Genomic DNA, 27,533 nt, shown 5'->3' with positions numbered 1-27,533 from the left:
ATTTCACTTGTAGTTACATAGTCATATGTAACTCAAGAGAAGTTAAAATAAGTAGATAGTCTAGTGTGGCCAAACAGAAGTCAGAATTTGTGGTCAGATGAGGTGACCTAAATCCCGCTGGGAAAGCTCTCCTTTGTTCTGAATGCCTAGATGTTCATTTCATCCTCAACAGTAAAAACGCCCTGCTCTGTGATTTAAGCCCACGGGTTGAGTTTACAGAAGTGCCACGTTGTGGCCAGGTCGTGCGTAAGAGCTGTTAGATGTTTTCTGAGGTTTTGCTCGGACCGTGATTGAGGGTCCACGCCCAGCCGAGTCCGCGCTACATCCGGGCTCTCTGCAGGGTGTCACAAGCCTGCGAAGATGGCGACTGCGGGGAGGAATACACTGCTATCCGCTAGCTTAACTGTAAATAACAGCGCAACGGAGAACCAAAACCCAGAAGAGGACGACGGACAGAATTTATGGTAAGCATAGCCTTGGTTTTTATTACACAGCGAGCCAGGGCAGCTGAGTGAACTGGTTCTCCAGAACCGCGTTGGTTAGACGTTGAGCCGGCGAGCCCAACCAGACAGACAGGTGCCCACTCACGCTTCGGCTTCAGCGAGCCGTGTTTTTGTGTAAAGACAGGGTTTGTTGCCAACGCCCGTTTTGCTTCTCTACGCTCAGGTCATCGATATTGAGTGAAGTATCAACGCGTTCACGGTCCAAGCTGCCATCGGGGAAGAATGTCGTGGTTATGGGTGGGTATCTCTCCTTTTTCTCCTCCGCAGTGTTTTTATTGTTATTCTGTTTCATGACTGCTGGGGCAAAGGCTCCCTGTCCTCCCTCATCTCTGCGTTGTGTTCTCTAACTGTCGATATACTGTATGACTTGCATTCTGGTTAACAATTTTAAACCGAGCTGATCACCAGCTAGACCCTTGTCTCTTTGCATTAACATGGTCGTAGCCAGTTAGCTAACAATCAGCCTTACTGCAAGCTCGCTAGCCGCTATGCTAGTGTGCACATCATTGTCTGAATTGATCTCCGTCTCCATTGACAACACTGCGCTCCGAGACGCAGAGGACCGAGGCTGACCAGCCGAGTGGCCTAGGCTCGTATATAGAGCAGTTTTGTAACTGCTGGAGAATTTCTGGCTTGAATTTCTGGCCCCTTACAGCCAGACAGATAATCCGCACCAGAAGACATTGCCATTAGCTTATCACTGGGCTGGTAGCGGCCCAGTTGCTCATAACGCTGTTAATAGGTGGACAGTGGACACAAGGGGCAGTTCAGTGTCTATGCAGTTTTTTATGCTTGTTTTGTTTTGGGCTTTAAATTTTTTTTTAAATTACAAATAATGACAAAATAGTTGCAAAAATAATAATTATTAATCATATTTCCCAAAAACTATAAACACATTTAATAATATTTGTTTTGTTATAATAATAATAACAATATAAACATTATTATTATTATTATTATTATTATTATTATTATATTTGATAGTAGCCTATACACTCTCAGAAAAAAAACAGATTTGTTACTGGGGCAGTACTCCTCTTGTCACTGGTGTGGTACCCTCAAGGGTAGTCAGGGAACATAATTCATATACAATTCCATAATGCATTGAAATCTTATTTTCTAAGTTGTATTGACTCCACACAACCCATCTCCTCTCCAGGCTTTTTATTCTATTGCTCTGTTCTAAACCATTAGGTTATAAAAAGGTAAAAATATGTACTTTTCCACTGGGAAAAAAAACTTATTTAAGGCACACAATTGTACCTTAAAACCACTGTTGTACTTCGAGGGTGCATTTACATTGTTTGTATCTTGATGAACAAAAATGTACCTGCATAGAACCTTTATTTCTAACAGTGTATGTGTGTCAACTAATGTTTTCATGAAACTGTGAGTATAGAGCTGCTATGGAGTTGGAGCCAGTAAATACATGAGGCTGAGCTTAGGTCAAATGTGATAATAAATCTGTCCTTAAACCCAAAATATATATGAATGTGTTTACAGGTGAAGTGGGATCCGGTAAGACTACCCTGGTGGCCAGACTGCAGGGTGTGGAGGAATACATGAAGGGTCGAGGCTTGGAATATCTATACTTTAACGTGCATGACGAGGACGTAGATGGTAAGAACAGTGACTGGATAGCATTTACAAATGGTGCCAGTACCTACACAAGGCTCACAGGCAAAGGTTTTTGGTGGCTTTTGGGTGCCTAGTCCAACCTACATTTTTGTTGTACTTTATCTTTCACCTTGAGGTCCGCTTATAAAGATTGGGTGGCTTTATGTACCAAAAACAGTTGTAATTTATTTTTACCTGAACAAATTTTCAACCACTCTTTATCTCTTAGAATTAAACAGGCTGTATTTGTGACCGTGCATTTAAGGCTAATATATGTAAGTAGACTCTTCTGATTGGTTGGCCTGCATTGTATTTCATTTAAAAAGCTGTCTGGGCTGAAACATTCATAACTTGAATGGATGGAGCTAAGCTGCTGTAGGCTTAATAGGCAGGTATATGTAAATAGGTTGTTTTCTGTGATATCACAAAAAACCGTGAATTCATAATGGGCTGTTTAGTTTTCATATATGGACTGTGTGGGCTAGAGAGTGAACGGTCCATTTTAAAGCTTTAGCAGTGTTTTTATACTACATCAAACACTGTTATTGTTATAAAAAAAGAGAACCATTTAGTTTTCCAAGATGTGGGTCCTTTAAAATGTATTTCTAAAACAGGTAGATGTCTTTATATGATTTAGATGTGTATAGTATTATGTATTGGCACATTGTTTTCCTCATGATGTCACTAGAGACTAAACATGTGCAATATGGTAAAAATATATTATCACAATACTTGAAGACTTTTCACAATGCACAACTTGTATGACACCGATCTGTTTTTCTAAGGTTTGTAAACAGGTTGGAATGGCTAAAATGCTTCAGCAAAACAGCCACCTTTAAAAATAAAATGGAAAAAAAGGCTATGAAACTGCATATCAAATATTTTTTGCAAAAAATAAGCAATAAAAAAGACAAGACAGGCTTAATTTTATTAATAATAATAATAATATAATCTCTATAATTAGTCTGTGTTTATATACATGCAATTGTTCAGTGTTCTAAAAGTAATGACAATACCTGTGATTTGCTCAAAAAAGGCATATTCTAATGTAATTTATCATCATATTGCCCTCGTACTGCAGACTGTGACTTCAGGAAGGAACTCTGCTCTTGTGTCATCGCCTGAGTTTATCTGAGCTTTTACTCAGATGTTACTCCTTCTGTAGGTGGCACAGCTTCAGGGAGACTGAGACGCTGGGGCACTCAAAATCAATACTGCACCATTTCCCATTTTATCTCTGCAACACCTTACTTGGGTGAAGAAGTGTTTGTAAAAGTTTGAGTAAATGAAAGTACTAAATATAAACATAAACATAGCCAATGTATAGGCTTTTTTTCTTTTTTTTTTTAACTGATGTTTTAAAAACTTCTAAAAACGTTGTTGTAACATCTGGGATCATGTCATAGCCTTGAATTGGCTCTTAAGTAACATGAAGCTAGTGTTTAATTGCAAATAAATAAGATAATTTGAGCTGAGCTGTGCCTCTGCTATGCATACAATTATGAGGCGTTATTATAAACTCATACAGTCAAAACCTCAGGTTCCATTGCATAAAATGCAAGTGACCTATTAAAATTAGTCCGTCTGTACATCTGTCTGTAAATTTTATTTTACCACTGATCAGCAGCAGAGCAGTACCAGATTTGCTGGAAAGGTGCAGTATCCCCCCACTCCACTTTGGCCAGTGAAGTTACCCTGAGTGGCCTGATGGCAGCACTGTAGCACAACATTGTACGTTTTGACACAGATCTTCTAAACAGTGTTGTACAGTCAAAATAGTTTCATCAGATTCTATAGCAAAAAACTTGGATTGAATTTTGCATAATATGCAAAAACGTCTTTTGCCAAGAAGTGTCTTGTTTTTTATTTTTGTTGGTCTGGTCTCAAAAGATTTGCTAGAATCTAAACTTAAACATTTGTTATAGGCATGTTCACCTTTATAAACAATATAGTATCCACATTGCAATTGGTCTTTAGTGGGTGGAGCTTAGAGGACTGCAACAGATGTAAATCATGGCCTCTGGCTGGTTCTCATATTTATCTGATAGAATTCAAATAGTGTAAGTTATATCTTTATACTTTGCAGTAGGGCTGGGCGATAAAACGATAACGATAATTATCGCGATATAACTTTTCCTCGATAGAGTGATACAACATGTTTGATAAATGTTATAATACATGATATATAAATGATAAAATACACCATAAAATAAATGATATAATACAACATTCTCACACCTTCACGTTCTAGCGAAAACCTTGGTGGTGTTTTCTACTGCAAGGAACGCGACACTACTCTGCTGTCGCCAGGAAAGGACGCACTTCCGAGTTTTTCTACATGATTTAGAGAGGGAGGGGGCCACAAATAAGATGAGTCTTTAGCAACGGCTGAAACGCGGAGTTATACGTTAAATCACAATCACAATCCTCACAACTAAAGCGCTGTTCCAGCGCTCGGACAGTCATATTTAAGTATTAGTGCATTCCTAAGCAACAAAAGTGAAAAAAAGAAGTGAGTTCATGTAAATTACAGCCCTGATTTAAACGAAAGTAAACTGAGGAAGCTGTGAGGCATTGGAGAGCGGGAGAGAGATATCTTTCCAGGCTAGCTGTTGAAGCAGCGCTCTGTCACTCGCACAACATGGAGAATTGATGATACTGTAGATCAAACAAGACAGTTCAGTTTCAGTTTAAACGTACCTAAAAAGAGGACTCTGTTTGTCTGGTGTTAGATATATTGCGGTTCACCCCTTAAACTACTACAATTGAATAGAGAAATCCAGTCGTCGCTAGCTGGAGTTTGAATACTGTGATGTCATTTGTAACGGGATAGCCGAGCGCTCGTCACCAGCTAAAAATAATCTGTTTTCTTTCTTAAATTATGACTATTACAAAAATAGCCATGCTTTTCCAGCTGGTGAAAACAGCTCACCAGACACTTTCTCCCACTCTCCCGTGACAGATTTGTGAAATGTTCCACTGTTTGGTGAGTGTTTGTCGAGTTCTGACTATAAAGGATAGTTTAAAACAGCAATTAACCACCCAGGACCAAAAATCAGCCTTCAAACTTGAAAGAAATAATGATATGACATTTAGCGTGATATGTATTGATATCGAATGATATGAATTTTGTTTATCGTGATAACATTTTTGGCCATATCTCCCAGCTCTACTTTGCATAGTCAACTTAGTGTTAACATAGTTATGAAGTTCTCACATATTTGAAATCACTTCCGAGTCATTTTATAAAATTTTACTATATTTCATCTTGAAGTGGGTCATGGAATGTCATGAGTGACTGCCATACTTTTGTGCTTAATGCTAACAAGCCTGATAATCACAGAATTTTCCATAAATATTTGTTTGACATTCTGATTATTCACACCAAGTTTGACCTAGATTGACCCTAATACCCATGATGCACCAAGCAGACATTTGAGAATTAGCGCCAACTCTGACTGATCATCGTCTTCAGCCAGTTCGCCGCAGCCACTTGTTTTCTGTGAAAATTGCACTCGACCACACCACTAAGACTACCGCTGTCGTGTTTACAAGAAAATGGGCACCTCTGTAGCTCTATAGGGTTGACAATGTTCTAAAACTGCAGTGTACAAAATAAAGAATGTATTGTTTGAATGTCTTATAAGCTTCAAATGTCTGTGTGTATGCTAAACCTAGTGTGTGAAAATGAAAGTAAACCACAATTAGCAGGGTAACAGCCTGTGTGGGTAAAAAGTCTTATTTAACCTACATTGAACAGTGCTTTTAAATGTTCATAATTCTATGACAAAAACTAATAAAGTGAAATGAATATCATAGTTTTTATTTTATCTTAGTATGTTATCAAAGCGCCTTCAGTGCTCTTGTGCGTGTGAGTTTATTCATAACAGTATTCATCAGGGTTGCAGGCCTAAGGCAGTACTACAGTGCATAAAAATATTTGACATAATTGTGTTGTTTGCTATAAACTCTGGAAGTGAATTTCAGTTTGGAAGTTTGTGTTGATTTTTGATGTAGCCTTAGCACAACACATTAATGATTTAAACATCCAAGTTTTCTGCAGGCAGTTCTAATCTGTCAGTGTTGTAATTGTCCTTTATTAATAATACAACATTTTACCCTTACATACATTCTGTTGTAATGACATCAGTTAAACCAACCAAAATTTATCCATGTCAGATTTAATAAACACATCGTATTGTATTTTGCAGACCATGCACGGTGTAACGCGTGGGTGCTGGATGGGGATCTGTATCACAAAGGCCTGCAGAAGTTTGTTCTTTCTGTGGATAACCTGGCTGACTCTCTGGCCTTGTTCGTGGTGGATCTGTCCCGGCCCTGGCTGGCCCTAGACTCTCTGCAGAAATGGGCGAGCGTGGTGAGGGACTACCTGGACAAACTGCGAGTGCCTCCTGAGACCATGAGAGAGCTGGAGCACAGATGTAAGTGTGTATTTGTTTGGGTGCTGGTTAAACTGTGTAAGTGCGTTGCAGCATCCATTAAAAAATATCAATTCAGTTCTCTTCTGATAAGTCATTAATATGAGCTTAGATTGCTTAAATTGGGTTGTGGTGATTGGTTGATTACTCTAATGCTTTAACTCCTTTAACATAGCGATCAAAAATATGTGATAAAATTGACAAAAAGTCAGCTGTGCCTGTTTTTTACTGGCACATTGTTTTAAAAATCCAGTTTTGACATACTAAAGTTTTGAAGGCCAATACCAGCCAGAATTGTCAGTCAAAAAACATATCTGTCTTGCGCTTTTATTTAACGTACTGTGATTTTCTGCTGTTTTTCTGGGTGTATAGTGGTGAAGGAGTTCCAGGAGTATGTAGAGCCAGGCAGTGATCTGGAAGCCGTGCCCCAGAGGAGAAATCCTGAGTCGGAGGAGGAGAGCATTGTTCTGCCCCTGGGGGACAACACATTTACACACAACTTAGGCATTCCTTTAGTGGTGGTCTGCACTAAGGTAGGACTTTTTAACAGCCCTTTTCTGTGTTTCAGTTAATGTAGTAGTTCTACCAATTGTAATCGAACCTGTAAGTATAACTGTTATTTTGTATATTTTATTTTTATGATAACAATGGGCCTCATTCACCAAACGTGCTTAAGAAATAATTTCTTCTTTAAACCCATCTACGCAGTTTTCACAAATATTCTGACACACAGCAGTGTTTTCTTATTAGGGATTTGTTCTTAGGTAAAAGCAGAATCTGTGCACACTTGACTTTTTCTTAGGATCTTTCTCAAGCACAAGAAAAAACTTATGAAGATAATGGTGAATGACGCCTAATGTTATTTTGCGCAAATTTTTTCACAATGGCCAGCTTTTTATACAAGGCTTGTAGTAGTAGTAGTGGGGTAGTTTTACAAAATAAGCATGGAGATCATTCACTACAGTGTAATGGCTTTGATGTCCAGTGAAACGTGATAAACCGTATGTAGACAGCAGAGAACTATAGCTGTGAATGCAATTTTGGAATAGTGATGGGAATCTAAATAGATTAGGCTCTCTTTACGCTTTGCACTCTCTTTCTCTCTCTGTTTGCTAGTGTGATGCTATCAGCACTCTGGAGAAGGAGCACGATTATAGAGATGAGCACTTAGACTTCATCCAGTCACACATCCGGCGCTTCTGTCTGCAATGTATCCTTCACAGCCACATGCTTTGAGATAGCTGTAAACAGTTGCCACTCAGACACAGCAGTCTGGTGACAGTTATGTTTACATGTAGGCTTATGTAGAGCAATTGGAATTTTATAGGTCAGATAATTGCACACTCCCACTGCCCTGATTTCAAAGTTGTGCTACAGCGTTGCTTGTATTTACAGTGTTAGCACAGAGATTGATTTGCCAAATGCATTATCTGTGTCATTTTTGTGTCAGGGCAACAGACAAGTTTTAGGTAATATATTAATTCCTTAAGCGTCAATGTGCTGTTTCAGATGGTAACATAATCCAATGAGACAGAATCACCACAGCTGAGAATAAATTCCTGAAAATACTGCAAGCTTTATGATCAAAGTTATAAGGTTGATTGCCCCTTGACACGTCGCCATTCAGATGGAGCAGGACTACTCTACACATCCATGAAGGAGAATAAAAATCTAGACTTGTTATATAAATACCTCGTGCACAGGTTATATGGCTTTCCATTCAACTTCCCCGCCCAGGTGGTGGAGAAGGATTCAGTGTTTATGTAAGTGCTTCATCTCTTGTAATATACAGGTGTCTGGGATAAGTAAAACTGATATAAATAAAATTAAAAGTTAAGACATTTTGAATTATTTTGAGATTTAAACATCCCATACAGCAGCTGTATGTGCATGTAATAGGGCCTGACTGAAATGGAACTTTTGTGCCTGATACCAATACCTGGTACTTTTAAAGCAAAGTATTTGTAATGATCCATAATGAATTTACTTCCAATATCCTTTTTAATAAAACAAATGGAAGTGATGTGGCAAGTGAACTGGAAGGCTCTTATTCACTGCTTTTGTTTGGAGCACGAGAAGCTGCTGCTACTCATCTGCGATAAAATGCGCAGTTACGGTGAAATAAGATCCAGTGGTGATGGATGTCCACGCAGCACATGTTACAGCTATTCTACCCGTTTTCTTTAGTGATTTTATAACTTTGGTTTTGGTCTCGTTGTAGAGACGGGGGGGTCGCTGTGTCAGTAAACTATCTTTGAGACGGGACGTGTGAAACATAGCGCGAAAGCCCTGTTTCACGACTGAGAACCGGCATGCAGACTGCAGGTCACCTAGCAACGATGCGTTATTCGCATTTATAAGCACTGCAGTTGGTTTCCTGGTACGTTAAATCTGCAACGAGAGACTGTCAAACACTAAAAAGTGGCAAAGCTGAAGTCAGCTTCTCTTTCAAATTCTCCCGTTCCACCTTAAATCGTGCCGCATTTACATTCGGCGCCTCAGAATTTAAAGTGGAACGGGAAAATTCGAACAAGAAGCTGGAGAATAAGAAGCGACTTCAGCCTCGTAAAACAATAGAACGTTGAGAGACATTTAACTGATCTACTTCTGAGGAAAAGTTTTCTGGCAGAGATGGGAGTAAGCGGCTGTAGGCGAAGCTTAAAGCAAATCTGCGCACTCGTTTATATTTTTTAGTCTATACTAGAACATTATCACATACTGAGACATACTGGACATTAAATGTTGCGGCTCCCAAGCTGGTTTGTTTTTTTGTTGAAAGGACAAAATGGCTCTTCTTTTCATTTGTGTTGTGACTCATGACTTAACCTGGCTTTTAATGCAGAGGGAGCCCGTCGGATTTCTCGCTCATCCAGTAGTGTTTTTGTTATGTTGCCGCCACAGACTGTCCAGGTGCTGCACTTCCACACTTCCAAGTTCCGCCCTTTGCGTTCCGTCAACATTACGTTATAAATTAAATATTTAGAAAATCGATTTTTGACATTTGTGAATCGATTCAGAATCGTTCACGTCCGCATCGGGATGCATCTAAGAATCGATTTTTTCCCGCACCCCTACTTTTATATATTACAATTGTTTTAGGTAAAGTGTTTTACTCACTGATTTGATTATTAGTTGTCAACTGTGATCTGTCAAATGTTCTCAATTATCAGGTTTTTAAAAACTAAAATAAAAAAAGCAGAAGCAAAAAAAAAAAGCAAAAACGCATAATTAAATAACAAAAATGAAATATTTCATAATATGTGTGGATACAATCACTTCGTTTTTACTTTCATTGTCGATATTAATCGATCAATATTTTAATAATTTTTTTTAAAAATTTTTTTTAATTTTTTGCATGAACTGTCATAAACATGCAGCCCAACCAGCAGCAAACTAATCCAGGGTTCCTTTGGAAGCGGACTAAGGGTGTTTTCACACTTGTCAGAAACACTTGAGTCCGCACCCAAGACCAATTCTGGGCTTGTTTTGGGGAGGGGCTCATTATCACTGGTTTGCTCTCACACACAAGAATTCCCTCCGTACTGTGGATCGATTGCGCAGTTTCGTATGTCAATTTTCTGTTTGCAGGTTTGCAAAATAGTAGGCATTATTAGCTTTATCCTTTTTCTGTTTTTTATTATTTTCCTTGGATAGAAACACTCAAGCGGCAAAGAACAGCACTTTTTGGATACATGGCATTTCACTGTACATGAGCACCTGCAAACAAGGAGCCATTCTCGTATGAGAAGGTTTTTAGCCATGCATTCCATGCTACAAAAAGGACTAATCACACAACCCCAAAAATGTGAAAACACCCTAAGACCCATGACTTTTGAAGGTCCCATGGTTCAGTTGTTTGTTGCACACCTGTATACAAGTGGAGAGTCTACACTTGTCAAAGACTAGCTAAAGAAAAAAAAATTGATTACTCAAGGTAGCGCGCTGAAGTTTCACAATATCATCAGGAGATCATGAGATTGAATCCTGTCGGTGTCACGATCAGAATAGACACAAATTAACTGAGCATTATTTGCAATATTTTCATTGATACGCATAAACTGTAGGTTGTCAGTATTGGTTAATAATGGGTCAGTTTCTCAGACAGGGCTTGTGCCTAGTCCTGGGCTACACAGCTTTCTGAATAGAGATTCTCCACTGAAAGGAAAATGTAGTCCAGCACTAGGCTTAATCCTTGACCAGCAGGCCGAACCTTTTATTGGCCATCCAGTGTATTCAGGAGGGCTCTAGTATGTCAACAAGAATTGATCTTCTTTGGCTTTAGAGTAATGCAGAACTTTGAGTGACCTCCGATTATTCCTTTTTAGTCCGTCGGGATGGGACAACGAAAAAAAGATTGCCATTCTACATGAAAATTTCCAGACAGTAAAAGCAGACGATAACTTTGAAGATGTAATAGTGAAGCCACCAATTAGAAAGGTGAGACAGTCACAGATTTGTCCACACATTTACTGACTGATCATGTCCAATGTTTATTTTCGATGTTGTTTGTCTTTGGCTAGTATTTAAATAATGTGTGATTCTGCCTTCCAGTTTGTACATGAGAAGGAAATTCAAGCAGAAGATGACCAAGTGTTTCTTGTAAAATTGCAGGTAAGGGTTATCCAAAGCATGTCAAGCAAGCATGTTTCGCCATGCGTGGTTTATTGTCTTTTTGTTTTCTTGGTGTGAAAAAGCTGGTTGTGCTTTTTCTGTGCCAACCACAGTCGTTATTTTTCATACATTTGTTTTAACTGAAACTGAACCAAAGGATATAACTTAGATCTAGCCTTCTGCTTTAAATGGTCAGGATGTTCCTGCTGATATTTCCAGACAGTTCTCAGGTGTCTTTAAACCATCACAGGCTCATATTCAGTCTGAATTGCACCATTGACATTCCTGAAGACGTACCATTTTTAGACCTACCATTTCTGGGTGTGCTGTAGTTATAGTGTGTAATTTTACATAATGTGATGCTTTCTTTGCGATGTTGCTTCTGTCGTTACTATGATGAGAAAACGGTAGAAAAGTATTGATGGGGAAAACCTGGAATTTAAATAAAATGGCAAGTGGTCATCTGTAAAAAATAGACAAAAGTCAGTGTCAAAAGTTCCAGCTTCTGGCTGTTACTGCTGTTTTTAGCTATTTGAAGTTATTTAACAACTCAGTGCAGTTTAGGATAGTTAGCTGTTTGCATGATGCTAATTCCATTTCTTGTGAGCTACATTAGCCTTATGGCTCCAGTACAAAACTAAATTAGCAACCCTCAGACTCCGAACATATCCTGATGCATTAAGTACATTTAGGGAAAATTGTGGGAAATTGTGTTAATTAGATTTTTGTCCAAACTATTACTTTAAGCCTAAAAATGTCTTTATTAACTTAATGTAAGACTGTATTAATTATGAATAAATGAATGAGAAAATATCAAATTAATAATTTTAAAGTGTTTTTTTTTTGTAAGTGCTAGTGGACTCTTTGGTGTCTGAGCTAAGCAAAGCTAAACTGTCTTGAACTCACAATGCAGGCCTAGAAACACTGCTGGGTCTCCAGTGCTTCTGTAAGCACTTTTAGATAGGACAAGTCTCAAACCACAGCATGCACAGTTATAAAACTGCTTTTGCGTCTCCCAGGCTGCAGGTGAATGATGCTGGGAAATTTACAGAGATTCTGTAGATGCTAGGGGTGTAAACAATTAACCACTAACTGCCAAAAAAGTTTTCAATAAATAACCATTCCTTGGTGGAGTAGGTGGGTTTATCATTTAAGTTGAGGAGCGCTTTTAACTTTATACGTGAAGGACACAGTAGGCAGTGTGATAGCATAACTGCAATGATATACCATTTGGAAAGCAGACAACTGTTTCATCCATGTTCTCCAAGAGAAAGTGAATGGGTGTACAAAAATGTAGAGAAGGACATGGTGCCATAGGTAGCTGTGGTCATGACATTTATGTTCATTTTACCTTGCACTAGTAATGATTGATAATGAGTGATCAATAATGAGTGAAACTTTAGAACTTTTAGCAGTCCATCATTGTATATTCCAGGCATTTTGCCTACTTTTTGGTTTCAAACCAAAGCCAATCAGGTTGGGTTCAGCCAATCAGATTTCACAGCTGAAACTAACCGTTTTAAAATTAATATTTTCATAGGTCGCATCCTCAATTTTAGGTTTGCTGGTTAACAATTGATAATTGATGGTGAATAATGACTCTCGGTTATTGGTAGAAAGAATTTGACAAAATTTGCATCCCTAGCAGGTGCAGTAAGAATCTTAAACATCATTTTTTTTTTTCTGTTTCTAATGTGTGTTTTAGACACTGTTATCCAAACAGCCTCCGGTTACTGCAGGAAGGCCAGTGGTAAGTTTTCCCCTCCAAAAACTTCATTAAAAGTTTAATTCACCCTTAAGAGTCTGAGAAGCTCTGACTTTTCTTTGTTCTATTGTCTTTGCTAATGAAACTCTTAGTTATGCTGAAAGTAATTATGAGTTTAGTGGTCTGTAATATTTGTATGTTTGTGTGTGTGCATTAGGACGCCTCAAACAGGGTTCCAACAGGCTCTCCAAGGACAACTAACCGCTCAGCGGCTGCTAACGTGGCCAACGTCATGCCCATGCAATCAGGTACCAAGAAGATTGATCCCAACATGAAAGGTGTGTATGAGAGCCATCCATTCAGGATGCATGCTCTCTTCTGCTCTCTTGCTCTCCCTCTTTGTCTTTCTCCTCTGTTTCTTCTCTGTCCTTTTCCTCTCTCTCTTTCTCTCTCTCTCTCTCCTTGGCTCCATCTGTCCTGCACCAAATGTCTGGACCAGTGCTCCTGGGATCACACCTCTCTTTAGTCCTGGAACCTAACTCCACTGCTCTCTGGCTCTGCTTTTATTAAGCTACTAACTCTCTTATCGCCTTCTCCCAAACTCATTGTCTTCACCTACTCAGCTTTAAACTATGAGTAAATTTAAAAGGAATATGCCACTGATCTCTATCTGCTGTACCTATATGGTTGATTATCACAAATATTTTCATTGAGTTTCCCTATATTTAGAAAAGAACGGAAAACCTGTTGACTCTAAACATATTGAAAAGAGAATTCCATTGATTTTTAACGTCTCTCTAATTCAGTGGTTGGGATGAGTCATTCAGAGTGGTTAATGTGATATGTTTTATTTGTAGAGAAACTTTACAGTGATGGTGAAAAGAACCAGGGGTTGTGATATCTACAATATAGATATAGCCATTTTATGTACTATCCAAAATGACCCACACATGTCTGAGTTTTATGTGTAAAGCTGATGATGACAAACAGGGTAAACCTGGGGGGGGAAAAGGTTCTTTTTGAGCACTGCTTTGCCTGAAAAATATGATTTAGGTCAGTACCTGATATCAAAACAAATGTAAAACAGCGTCCGTGCCATCAGACAGTGTATCCATAACCATTTCATATAACTTTCGGTGAGGGAGCTTTCAGAAGCATTAAGCTCTTCAAATGTGTGGTTCCTGTTACCACCACTCTGTTTCTCTAGAATGGCGCATTTCACATTAAACTGCTTTCAATGACTTTGTTTACATTTAAATGTTGAATTATAAAATTTTGAGAAATTTGCCTTAAAAATAAGCTCTTGGGCAGTTGCAGAGTTCCGTCAGTGATGTTCAGGCAGCCTTAAGTTGTACGTTCTTAAGTGTAGAGCTGTATAATTTGTTCTCCAGAGACAGGATTACAATTTCTCTCTTCTGGAAAGTTAATAATCTGTTACCACCATGATGGTGCTGCTGGAGTTTAACAGGCTCTTGCCAGATCTCACATGGTGCCAGGGCAACCTTAATGTTTTGTTAGGGCAAAATTTAACACAGTTGTGTGTTTTTTTTTGTTTTTTTTTTTTTTATAACTTGTTGTACAGTGTTCAGATGTTAAAATGATAAGACATTTTCCTATGTCTGTCTCAACAGACTTTGTTACTAGAGAGTAACAGTTGTAGTTTCAAATTTGCATTACATACCCTCTTGGCTTGGATGTATCGTTTTGAAAAAAAAAAAAACTTATTGTAAAATATGTTTGTAAAATTATTGTAGGCTTTTTAAAGCTTAAAAATGTTCCTCATAGGTACATACCTCATTTGCAAACATTTGCAAGAACCTCTTATTATTAAGAGTGCAGGCACATATTTCAAACTTTTCAAGAAATTCAGCAAGTGCCCATTGTATGTGTATGTTTTCTATTATATATGTATGTTTTTTTTCTTTGTTTTCTAAATTCAGAAAAATATGTCAAAGTTAATCAACTGTACTAAAGAGGTGCTGCAGATAGAGATTAGGTGAAAAAAATACTGCTCCGTTCTATTTATTTGGATGTCTCAGGTGTGGTTCCCATACCAGTTCTCAGAGACCCCCAGCCAGTCAAAGACACTTGGCTAGAGATTCATTGATTCTGATACTGGTATCGGGTATTGGCTTGATACCATGGTCATTTGTACTTGTACTCACAAAAATACAACAATACCAACATCTGATACCAGACATGGCAAGGCCTTACCTTGCCTTACCTGATACCATGTGACTTCAGCCGAGTGTACGACTGCTGCACTAATAAACAAATGACTTAAGCTGGCAGTGATGTAGGTTCCCACAGAAAGGTGTTACGGACTGTTGTGGTCAGACTCAAAGCCTTCAGTCACTGTGCCTTAGCATACTCCCGCCAGACACACACATGCAATTTTTGGCCCTTTTGTAAACACACACAGCACAACCATTTCCCCAATATGTGTGACTACGTAGGCTAGCAAAGTGGAGGCGACAAAGTCGTATGCTGACTGAATAGAATAGCGAGATATAAGCATTATTACGGTAATTTTTTATGTAAAATAGGCTGTAGAGAGACCGTAAAGTCTTACTGTGTACTTTATTGCCTGGTTTTAGTAGTTAGCAGAGCTGCTGTAGCTCAGTTTCTCAGCGCATTTGCCTGGTACTCCGGTGGACAACATGTTATTTTAAATGAAACAGCTTTATTTGAAATTGTCTGTAGACAGAGTTTCATTTCACACAGCGTGGACGAGGCGTCTTTGTACAGTGTGAGTCACCAAGGAACAATATTGCGAAAAATTGCACAGTGTACATCTGACTTTAGGCAAAACAATCAATCTGTTTGCTGCTTCTCTTCAGTCTTCAGCCCTGTCTGACCTACATAACCTATCGTCCCCTGAAAGTATGGTTTGCCTTTATAATGACACTGTCTCTGGGTTCTTAATTATTTAGCCCCTTTTAAGAATAGACTTGTCCCTGCCACCCGCTCGTGTCCTTGGTTCATCCCTGAACTAAGGGTACTGAAGGCCATTGGGCGGCGTCTTGAGCACCTTTATAAAAAAAACTGGCCTTAGTGTCCACTCTCTACTTTACAGTCAACACATCCACAAGTATAGGGATGCCCTTAATACTGCCCGCTCCAACTACTACTCCTCCATCATAAATAATGCTAAAATCTAGGTCGAAAACACTCTTTCGAACTGTTAACAAACTCCTCCATCCTCCTGTGTCAGCGTGCCCCCATTTAGCTGAGCAGTGTCAGGCTTTTCTATATTCCTTTGAAAAGAAAATTAATCAGATCTATAGTTTCTTTCCTTCTACTTCTCAGTCATTCGCCTTTACTGATTTTTCCTACTTTGGACACAAAGCTAACTTGTTTCTCACCTGTTGACTCCTTTTCTGTCTAAGTCTAATGCTTTCTCCTGTCAGCTTGACCCTGCCCCCACCCCTCTACTCAAGGCCTGTTCATCTGTAATCAACACTCCAATTACTACAGTGATAAACTCATGTCTCTCTTCTGGTTTGGTTCCTACTGCCCTTAAAACTGCTGCAGTTACTCCTATACTTAAGAAACCTGAATTGGAACCGACTTCTCTTTCTAATTACAGACCCATCTCACACCTTCCGTTTTTAGCTAAAGTAATGGAAAGAGAGCTTCCCAACTCCAGACATTTCTCAGTGATAATGCCCCCTATGAGCCATTTCAATCTGGTTTCCGTACTCACCACAGCACTGAGACAGCTCTTCTGCGAGTAGTTAATGATCTTCTCCGGTCTGCTGATAGTGGTTCTCTCATTATTCTTCTTCTCCTTGACTTAAGTGCAGCATTCGATACTGTTAATCATGATGTTCTCATTTCTCGTCTTTTCTCTATTGGTATCACTGACACAGCCTTACAGTGGTTCAGGTCGTATCTTACAGACAGACAGCAGTTTATCACACTAGGTCCATACAAGTCCTCCATCTTTCCTGTTACATGTGGTGTCCCTCAGGGCTCAGTTCTTGGACCCCTACTTTTCTTAATCTACATCTCACCCCTTGGCCTGATCATTCGTAGCCATGGCCTTAACTTTCACTGTTATGCTGATGATATCCAGTTATATCTTAGTACACACACACCCTCAGATTCCCCTCCCAATACACTAATCGATTGTATTTCTGATTTAAAGCTCTGGATGCACAATAGCTTTCTCATGCTAAACACTGATAAAACTGAAGTCTTACTGGTTGGCTCTAAACCTTTACTATCAAAATCATCCAATTTTTCAGTTAGTGTTGATGGCCTGCTCGTTAAGCCTGCACCTGTTGTTAGAAATCTTGGTGTTTTACTCGACCCATCACTTAAATTTCATCTGCATATCAAGTTCCTCACTAAGACTGCATTCTTTCATTTACGTAACATTGCTCGTCTTCGCCCGTTCCTGACCGATAATGATGCAAAAACTTTGGTTCATGCCTTCATTATGTCCTGTATTGACTACTGTAACTCCCTCTTTGTTGGTCTCCCCGTCAAGTCTATACAAAAGCTACAGTACATTCAGAACTCTGCAGCTAGAGTTCTCACCCATACTAAGCGTTTAGCTCACATCACCCCATTCTCTTTCAGCTACACTGGCTACCGGTCCCGTCCCATATAAAGTTTAAAATTTTACTACTCACTTTCAAAGCCCTGCATAACCTTGCTCCCCCCTACCTCAGAGAACTGCTGACCTCTTACACTCCCTCTCGCTCTCTCAGGTCTTCTTGTAATAACTTATTTGCTGTCCCACGCACCAGACTTTCCACTTTGGGAGGGAGGTCCTTCAGTGCCATGGTCCCCAAACTCTGGAATTCTCTTCCTCAATCCCTCAGGGACTGCTCTTCTTTCTCCTCCTTCAAATCTGATTTAAAGACTTTTCTCTTTAATCAGCATTTTTCTTCCTCCTCCACTGCTTAAGAAATTTTTTTTTTTTGGTTTGTTTGTTTGCCCATGCTATGTGAAGCGACCTTGGGTTTGTGAAAGGCGCTATATAAATGTAACTTAAATGTAAATTATTATTATTATTATTATTATTATTATTATTATTATTAAAACCAGTTACAAAGACTTCAACAGCATGAAACATGAGCTCCTCAGATTAGCCTTGGATGTGATTCCTGCTGTCGCTTTGCTACAGAGACTGTTGTTAAGAGGTGAAGAAGAACAAAACCCAATCTTACTCGATCCAAGGTAACTGATGTAGGTTAGCTAGCTGATGAATGTCATTTAAATCAACTAGATTTTAATGATTTAACTTTTAAGGTACATTGTCATTTACACTAATAACTGCTTTGTTCTTAGTACGTAATTCATTATGACAAAAATGAACAAGTAGTGGCAAGTACTAAAATAAAACCAGGTACTCGGTCTGAAAAAAATGGTATCGCTGCATCACTACACTAGCCACCTCTAGCCAAAGCATCCCAGGACTGGAGTGGGAACCACTCAGTCATCTAGTCAAGGCCGGTGTTTTTCCTATAGCCTTGATAGTGGTTTAGTGTGTTATAGCAAGATTTCAGCAGATGTTCTAATAAGAAATGCTTTGCTTAAGTATTTAGACTACAGGAAAAGATTGCCTCTCAGGGTCGGGGATTAGGGGAGATGCAGTCAGTATTAGGATTTTCACTGCCTGTCCTTAGCCCTGAATTCTTTTTAACATTGTATTCATTTGTTTTTAAACTCTTTCCTGTCTTAATAAACCTTGCCTGGGTGGAGGTAGAAGTTGCCATTTTATTGAAATCTGACACAGCTTTAGTCAGTAACATAATGAATAGAGCTCAACACTGTATACTTCTCAATAAATATATAGCACATGATGGCATTGGACAGTAAAATGTGTGTTGTTTCTTGAACGAGTTTGTCTTCCCCTGATGGCAGGTGGTCAGACCAGCGAGGGCGTGCTGGCTAACTTCTTCAACAGCCTCCTGACTAAAAAAGCAGGTTCACCTGGCCCTGGTGGCCAGCCCGCAGGGGGAGGGAGCAACACTCCTGGAACAGTCCGCAAGTCAGGTAAGAGTCACAAGATGACATCTATGATGATAACACAGGCTTTTTCATGTTCCTTTGCAGCTTTCCTCAGTCTAGGAATGTAAGTACATTATTAAGAATGTAAGTAAAGTAACTGTTATTTTTGGGTTTATATAATATTATATTATTATATATTAATATTATATAATATTTATTTACTTAGTTATTGCTTTTATAAACAGTCTTGGCTCAGATATTTCATTGTTTTCACAGTAGATACTATCACAAATTCATCAGATTGGTCTTTGGCCAAGCCTGTTTATTAAATTATCGGATTCCATCATTTCACGTGATTCCTAAGCTGGAAAACAGCTTGGAAGAATTTATTCAACAATCCCCAGTAACTCTGAAGCAAAAATAGTTGAAACATTTTGTGATTTTGAGAGGTCAGTCAATACCGCTTTTTATAAGAAGATGGAAGGGCACCTTATTTGTGCTTAAAATAAGCCCTAAACCTCTACAACCTGATGAAAACTCACATATTTTGAATATTGAGGAATTAAGGGGATCTTTAAAGAAACTGTAGACATCTGCAACCTTTATCCCAAAGTGACCTTGTAATCTGGCCATCGGTTTGCTTTGTTCAACTGCAGAGTGACTGGAGAGTCTTGACCAAATTCTTCATCACATCATAAATTCAGAAATGAATTTGTGGAATTTATAGAGACACTCCACCATTTTTCATCTGGTTAAGTAGGTCCAGCATGATGCACATTTCAGGACTTTGTCTTAATTCAAATCAGCATTTATTTTGTTGCTGTCGGTGTTTTTTTTGCATAGGTCTGTGTATTTGATATTTTTACTGCATTTTAGCCGTGCTTTAGGGTAGCATTTCAGAGTCAGGCAATATATATTTTACCAAAAAGGCTTTTTAAAGGTAATTCCACAATCGTTTTCAAAATTTCTGCATAATTCACTGGTTGAAATTGTGTTTCAATGTGAAATAGTTAATTGTAGAGACACTGACCAACTCAGATTTTTTTTACAGCCGTGGTGAAATAGAGGGTCACAATGTCTACAATGCAAATCTAGCCATTTTATTTACTATCCAACACAGCCAGTGAATCTACTTATGTCTTCTTAGTTTTTATATGTAATGTTAATGATGGTAATCTAGTGGGGGAGTCTGGGGGGAAAACATTTTTTTTTTTGGTTGCTCTTTTGCCTGAAAACACCCTCTTCTCCCTGAATGTGTTACAGTTTAGGCCAAAATTTCAAAATACTCATACAGTCTCTCAGGCATCAGGCAGTATATTCATAATCATTTCTGTTATGGTGTGTTATGAGGTAGCTTCTAGACCTCTGCTTTCCATCCCCACTATTGTAAACAATGCTGACTGGATACATTTATTTAGAATGGAGCATTTTGCATCAAACTACTCTAAATTAGGTTGTTTACATCTTGACAACTGAATTATTGTTGTTGTAATTTTTACTTATGTCTTCACATCTCACAGTTGCCAAGTTATATTGTGCTTGAATTGTGTTTTTTTTTTATTCAGTTTTTTGATGTTCTAGTTTGCAGACTTCTGAAAAGTAGTGGTTGACTGACATTGAGGATAAAGATTAAAAATAGTGGGGTGACCCTTTAGCTTCCACCTCCATTATGTGCATTTTTTTCTTTGTTTTTATCTTGTTCAGCATCATTGAAATGTGTCCTCTGTTTTTCCTTTATGTTTTTATTCTTATACTTTCCATCTTCCTCCCATCCCTCCCTCCTCCCCTTATCATCCTCTTCTCCTCATCGATCCCCACGTACCAGATCTCTGACATCAACAACGGTAAAAGAAGTACTGGCAGAACCCTTACTGCATGTTTCAGCCTAACCAGTCATCCAAACACATGCTGTGATTGTCAGGGTCCATATAATTTCAGGACGAGTATTACAATAACTTAAAGATTAATTACTGTACACATAAATGTTTGGCACTGTTGAATTGAGACTTATACAGAGTAGTGATGTGGACCAAAATGACAGTTGCGCTGAGTGTTTGGATAAAATTAATCAAACTTACATTCTGAATAATGTGCTATACAAGAAGATCTACAGTAATACTCGCTAGCTCACAAATGCTAAAACTAACACAGCGCTTACTTATGCCAGGACTAGGTGCACTTTATTTTCCCCGTTTTATGTTTATTTTTTCTTGGCCACCCCATGTTTAATCCTCTTACTGCAGCTTGATTTTTAATGGGAGTGGTCAAAGGGTAAAGTACCTATATCCCACAATACCCTGTGCCTACCATTTACCTTTGACCCACTATTTCTCCTGTGTTTAATGATGTTTGTGTGTGTCCATGTATATGTGAATGTCCGTGTATATGTAAGTAATGTGTGTCCATCAGTGAATCATTAATTCTTTCCTCATTAACTCACACTGTTAACTCGTATTGTTAACCTGTTTAACAATGTCTTTCATCGTGTGTGTTAGCCAGGGGATGTTGGCCACGTTAAGGTGTGTGTTCATGCAAATCTCATGTGCATCTGGAACATCAAACAACCTCACATACTTACACTAACCACTAATTCCTCTAAGCATGAACATGTGCACGCGCACACACACATACACACTCAAAATATATGCACACTTGAATGTTCTGTACTTGTGAGAATCAATTATTGACCTGACCTATTGATTGTGTTCCTATGCTTAAACCTAACTAACCATAACCATGACCTGAATCTTGACCTGATGCTTTTATCTAACCCAGACCTGCCAACATGTACCCATTTTGCATAGGAGCTCCGCGTTTTGACTTGACATTGAAATACGCAGTTATGAGCTATGATTCTGTGATACAACAAAACTTTTTGGGAGAATTAAGCAGACAAGCCAGTCAAAAAATGAATTGGGAATCCTGGACAAGTGTGTAGTTTTTGAACTTTCAACGCCCCCTCTTCATGTTAGCAGCCTGGAGACAGCTTCTATCCGTTTTCACGTTAATGTGCTGATGCACTCTCATCTTCTTCCAAGGTAAACGAGGGCTGCATTTGGGTTCCCTAAACACACGGGCCTCCATCACACAAAAACTACATGCAGAAACACAGTTTGTGACACAAAAAGAAGGCGGTTTAGTGGTTCTGTTTAAACTACGTCTGCTTACAGGTTAATAATAACTGCTGCTAAAATGGATCCTTTTTCCCTCTGTATAGTTTTCCCCCCCTTAATTCTTAAGTGTAGGCCAGTAGAGAGTATGCCTCACTTCATTGTGTCTATGAGGCCTCCCAAGTGTAGACATACAAGTGTGTATACACACATACATTCGCTGGTCACTTTATTCCATTAACCATATTGTGTCTACACTTATTGTTCATTTTGTCAGGTCCACTTACCATCTAGGTGCACTTTGTAGTTCTACAGTTACAGACTATAGTTCATCTGTTTATCTGCATAATTTCTCAGCTCCCTTTTGCCCTGTTCTTCAGTGTTCAGCATCCCCACAGGAGCAGGTATTATTTGGGTGGTGGATCATTCTCTGCCCTGCAGTGGCACTGATGTGGTATGGACATGTTAATGGGTGTTGCACTGAGTGGAGTTTTTAAACTTACTGTCCACTCTATTTAGTCACACCTGCGTTCTGAGTACACCTTATATATATGAAGTTAAAAGATGAAAGCTCACCTGTTGCTGCACAGTTTATGTGTCATCGGTGTGACTTAAGTGCTGACAAAAATCCACCACCCATAATACCTGCTCTGTGATGTTCCTGCGGGGGTCCTGATTATTGAGTAACCAGGTAAAGAAAGACTATTTTCCCGAGAAACAGATGGACTACAATTGTAGAACTACAAAATTCACCTGTATAGTGAGTGTAATGGTGAGTGTACCTAATGAAGTGGCCAGTGATGTACATAACCACACCCAACCTGGGCAGTCACTGTTATGTATATGGCCTCAGGTTTGGCAGTATGAATTTGGCATGGCTTATTTCCCCCTGTATTCATTAATAGGAGTTTCTGTTGTTTGTGCATCAGTACTTTATTTTCTGGCTCATTCACAGTATTTTATTAACTTTTGATGAAGTATTTTCATCTTTCATGATGTTCTACCATACACTGGACTTTTGATTATCTGGCTATCTTGTCAGCAATGATGAGAAAATTAATGGGCTGCCTATCTTGTAAAAAGGCACAAAAATGCTGATTCCAAAAAAAAATAAAAAATAACATTTAGGAAATCCCATCAGTATCAGATACTACAAATGCTGTGAAAGTCAGAAAATAATTTTAAGTGATGATTATTATTGTTATTTTAAATACATTTGTTTTAATACAATCCAACCAGCTGAACGGAGACATTTTGTGCATGAAAGTTGCCAGTTGGTGACATCACTGCAAACCATAGCTTGTGTATGTAGTACCCGAATGTTCACACCACACGCCTTCCATATTCAGTGCATCTTAAACATCATAAACATATGAACATTTCTGTTCATGGATAAGTATAACTGATGTATGCATAGATATTATTGTCTGCATGTCCTCTGTGTTGCTTGTTTCAAGCCCACCAGTGTTCTTTGTAAACACGTCTCTGTTTGATTACTCATAATAATAAATAATATCTTCTGTCTTTTCTCGCTCCATCATATATGTTTTGCTCTGCTGTCCATTACTTTGTTTTCTGCCTCTGTAACACATTTGTATTTATTTATTTTTTTAAATCGCAGTCTTAAAAAATCTCCTTTTATCACAGCAGAGTAGACTTTAACATCTAAGGGGTTTCAGATTATGCTGCTCTCTAACTTGAGGTTGTATGAATGGCGCTGTGTTCTTTTGCAGTTTTACCTTTACTAATATGTTCTTTAATGACGTGATTTTGACAGATAAAGGCCTTTTTATGCTTCTAGTAAATTCAGAGTAATTGAGAGTAGGTCATCATTCTGGTAAAAATGTTTGCTAACCTTTAGTCTTTACAGCAGTGATTTGTGATTAGGTAAAGCTGTCAAATCCATTAGGCATTATAAATTAGGGCATATGAACTAGTCAACCATTCTGTGGTTGTTTCTGCTTTATATGGGCTGTGCTTTGTAACGAGTTGCATTGTGTAACAAGTAACACTGTGTCAGCAATGGCTGAACCTGAAAGTAGCTGAATTCATTAATTAGATGTCTGGACACTTTTGGATGTATAGTGTACTTCTGGACATCTCACATCTACAGAACCAGAGAAAGGAATTCAAAATACAACCACACTTGGAGAACGTGTAATATTATTTAAATTTAAAATATTATTTAAATAGGGGAAAATACCACTTTAACATCTTCTGTTGCCAAAGCAACTGCACATCTTTGAGAATCTTAAAGTAGTTTGAATTTGCAGATGCATAAAGAGGTCTTAAGCCCCACCTATCAGGATAGCACTCAGGCTTGTGTCTGCATCGTAGCCATGGTAACAGTGGGCAAATGCTTTCTGTTTCCAGGCTCTAAGTTGGGGTTGACGGACGTCCAGGCGGAGCTGGACCGAATTTCCAACAAATCGGACCTGGATTCCTCCGCAACCACGCCCCCTGCTGAAAACGACGAATCCTGAACAAGAAGCAGGATTACTCACTGTCACACCCCGCCCCTGTACTCTCCGCCCCCTCAAAATTTGCCTCCCTTCTTCCACCTGTCCTCTCTTCCTGACCTCTCCCCTGTCCATCTCACCACCACTCCTTCAGAGGGGAAGTTGAAATACTCCCCTTAAGGCCAGTGACTCCAGACTGCATGTTGGGCGGATTGCCTGGCTATGTCTGTTTCTGTATACACGTGCACACACAAACACAAACACACACACACTGCTCATGTATCTGTGTGAAGAGAGTGAGAAAGAGTGGTGCTGTTGGATTGGGTTAGTCAGATATGTAAAACAAGACAGTGAAAGTTAGCAGGTTCTAAGGGAAGCAGAGAGATTTAGGACTATGTTAAGTGTAGAGAGGAAGGATGGGGTTTGCGTTTCTGATGAATGTGAGGTTTTTTGTTTTGTTTTTTTGTTGCAGTAATATTTTAAGTGACGGGGTTAATCTGTCCCTTCATGATTGTTGTCCCTTGACGTTATAAACAAGCGCACATTTCTAGAATATCTAGATATCTTAAAAACAATCTGGACAAAGAAGGGAAGCGTCATGTTTTTGCCATAGAGAGCGGTGTGGCCTAGCCTGAGTGCTTTATGACATCAGAAAGCATAGGCGTGGTCACCATGTACAGCTGTTTTCATTGGATAGCCTTAGTACACTACACGTTTGCGCAGACACAAACAAATCTCCACTGGGCTTCCCTTTTTTTTTTTGGTTAATCATAGGACTTTCACAGAGGCTTTACTTTGTGACTATGCTATTGCCAGGTCAGTTATTTTGAAGTCTAATTTTTTTTTTGAAGCTAGTGTTTTGTTTACATGAACTTAAACAGGAATTTTTCATGACGATTCCTTTTTAGTGCTGCAAAGCTCAGCATTCTAATCCAGTCTTGGGACAGTTTATGAGGCTTTTGACTATGTGTTTACAGTACTAGAACATTCATAGCAATTAGAGCTTCCGAACACATTTCAACGGGTGATTGCCTGTTAAAGGCAATGTCGAGATTCTTGGCACCTTAACATACCTCCTAATATACCAAGCAAATCAAGTGGCAGGAGAACACCTGTGCATACCTTTAATTTCTCGATGACAGTAAAAACCTCTTAATGTTGCACTACGGGTGAGCGTTAGAACTCTGGCCAGTACACCAGAAGTCAATCAGAATACTAAATATAGTCAAGGCAGACAGCTTATTTAGGGTCATGTGGTGCATTTCCACTGTGGCACAGCAGAGGGCGTGCCTAGTTCATGAAGTAACTCTACAAATTATGGATGATCTATAGTGCACATGATTTTAGAACTGGCAACCATGTTTCTTGTACAAATGTACTTTTTTTTTGTTTTTATATTTTCTAATGAGCTTTGATACGTGAGTGATGTGTGTTTTCTCCCTTCGTTAGACTTCAGTCCTTTACTGACGGATGCACTACAACTCATGCAAATGTGATCAGTATTACTCTCTGTACACTAGCCCTGGTGTTTGTGTGTCTGCCTAACTCTGTGGGCGTGCGGTTGTGTGTGTTAAGAAAGAGGTGGTCTGTAGTGTAGTTGTAGTTCAGGTGGAAGCTAGGCGATGTTGTCTGTAGAGTCTAGAGAAAGTTACTGAAGTCAGTCAGAAGGGGGCGGGGAGGAGGAGGTAGATGTGGCAGGGCATGTGAGGTCAAAGGTCACCCTCTCCTGTGAGAATGTACAGTCATTCATGTTAAACTTTTGGGTGGACAGGGGAGCTAAAGGAGGAAAATTTAAAACAAAAAAAAAAAGGAAAAAAAAAACTACAATAACAAGGTCCTGTAATTTCACAAGATGTAGTGATGTTTCTCTGGATCAGGTCTGTAAGCATTCTATTAAAGTTGTATTTATTGGGAATGGCTGCTGACTCTTGTCCATTGGTTATTAGCCTAGAGAAATAAGAAACTTACTACACTTGTTTCACCAATAGTTTTCGGACATTATTAACTAGGTAAGTCAAAGTTAAACTTGTAGCATTGTCCCTCACTTAGCCAGTTATCTGGCTACTCTCCAGGATGCCACACAGAGTTCTTTGAGCGATATTGTACAACAGGGTGCTCTGACTTGGTCCTTCAGATCTAACACTCTGGATAGATAAGATCCAACACACCTGGCTCCAAAGACCTTCATCAACAGGATCAGGTGTGTTGGATTAAGGTTGGAGCTAAATTCTGGAGTGGTAGAAGAAACATTTTTGGTTCCCTGAATATCCATGTTTGAAAAATATTTTTGTGAATGTGAAGAACCTTTTAAAGGTTTGAAGAACCTTTACATAAAGGTTCCATACCAGTCAAAGTTATTCACACACCTCATTTACAAAAGTGGTTCTCTAAAGAACCTTCCATTAAAAGTTTTTTTTTTGTGGGAACCAGTAGTGCTTCTTCTATGGCATTGGAGAAAGAACTCCTTTTTGGCACTTCTTGAGAGTGTAACTGAGCAAACCTGCTTTATGAAATACTTCCAGCACAGGTTCACAATGCACATGTCCTGCACAGGTAATGAACGGGCCAAAATGTGAGCTACAGTCTGATCTTTCCATTACATTAACATCTAGGAAATCAAGATAAATGGCTCCAGAAATACTTAATGTCCAGACAGACTAGTTTTAAGTCTGGTTTAATGATTGGTAAATCTAACATGATCCTAATAGGGTTGGGCTGTGTGACAGTATTGATGTGATAAATATGTCACAGTACACTTTTGAGAGTTGTGGGTTTCGTCAGGACCTTGGAACACTGAACAAGTGCATATATCATAAAAGGACATATTTAGACCAATTATAAATAGCCTGCAAACAACAACCAGTCTACAGTAACATTAACTGCATAATCTACATAGTAACAAATACATCCTTAAACAGGTTATTCAAGGCTTATTTAATAAAAACAATAGTTGTATGCAGAACCATGACAACTCAAAAAAGCTATTTGAATTGCACAATTTGTGCTTGACTGAAAAAATGGCTTCTGAAAGCGTCTGAAATGTGACATATCCTTTCTGATAAGTACATAATTTTATTGTGTATTAACATGTTTCATTGGCTAACCTTATTAGAGGTCTTTGCATC

General features: G+C 38.8%; 1 protein-coding gene across 4 annotated transcripts; it reads left to right on the top strand.

Moving 5' to 3' along the window:
* The first annotated feature begins 328 nt into the window (after positions 1-328).
* On the top strand, positions 329-26,327 carry dync1li1 (dynein, cytoplasmic 1, light intermediate chain 1). 4 transcript variants are annotated; one of them, XM_036566929.1, is made up of 14 exons: positions 329-464; positions 667-740; positions 2,007-2,123; positions 6,332-6,562; positions 6,932-7,092; positions 7,676-7,769; positions 8,187-8,322; positions 10,885-10,996; positions 11,111-11,170; positions 12,876-12,920; positions 13,093-13,183; positions 18,753-18,884; positions 20,665-20,683; positions 24,323-26,327. In XM_036566929.1, exons 1-13 carry the CDS (start codon positions 361-363, stop codon positions 20,670-20,672), a joined length of 1,365 nt encoding a protein of 454 aa, XP_036422822.1. In that variant the 5' UTR covers positions 329-360; the 3' UTR covers positions 20,673-20,683; positions 24,323-26,327. The 4 variants fall into 4 exon arrangements, with proteins under 4 accessions (XP_036422822.1, XP_036422821.1, XP_036422820.1 ...); XM_036566928.1 differs by having other exon boundaries at positions 13,093-13,213; XM_036566927.1 differs by lacking the exon at positions 20,665-20,683.
* The last annotated feature ends 1,206 nt before the right edge of the window (positions 26,328-27,533 follow it).

This window comes from Colossoma macropomum, unplaced genomic scaffold (assembly GCF_904425465.1).
Source record: "Colossoma macropomum unplaced genomic scaffold, Colossoma_macropomum, whole genome shotgun sequence".
NCBI classification, from domain to species: domain Eukaryota; kingdom Metazoa; phylum Chordata; class Actinopteri; order Characiformes; family Serrasalmidae; genus Colossoma; species Colossoma macropomum.
The sequence above is the reverse complement of the archived record's forward strand: the minus strand, read 5'-3'. Positions and strand labels throughout refer to the sequence as shown.

Excerpts from the sequence above, each read along its gene's own strand:
- dync1li1 (XM_036566926.1), top strand. The coding sequence starts at position 361 with ATGGCGACTGCGGGGAGGAATACACTGCTATCCGCTAGCTTAACTGTA. Across the intron at positions 2,124-6,331 it reads GCATGACGAGGACGTAGATG|ACCATGCACGGTGTAACGCG; the intron begins GTAAGAACAGTG and ends TGTATTTTGCAG. Across the intron at positions 7,093-7,675 it reads TAGTGGTGGTCTGCACTAAG|TGTGATGCTATCAGCACTCT; the intron begins GTAGGACTTTTT and ends TCTGTTTGCTAG.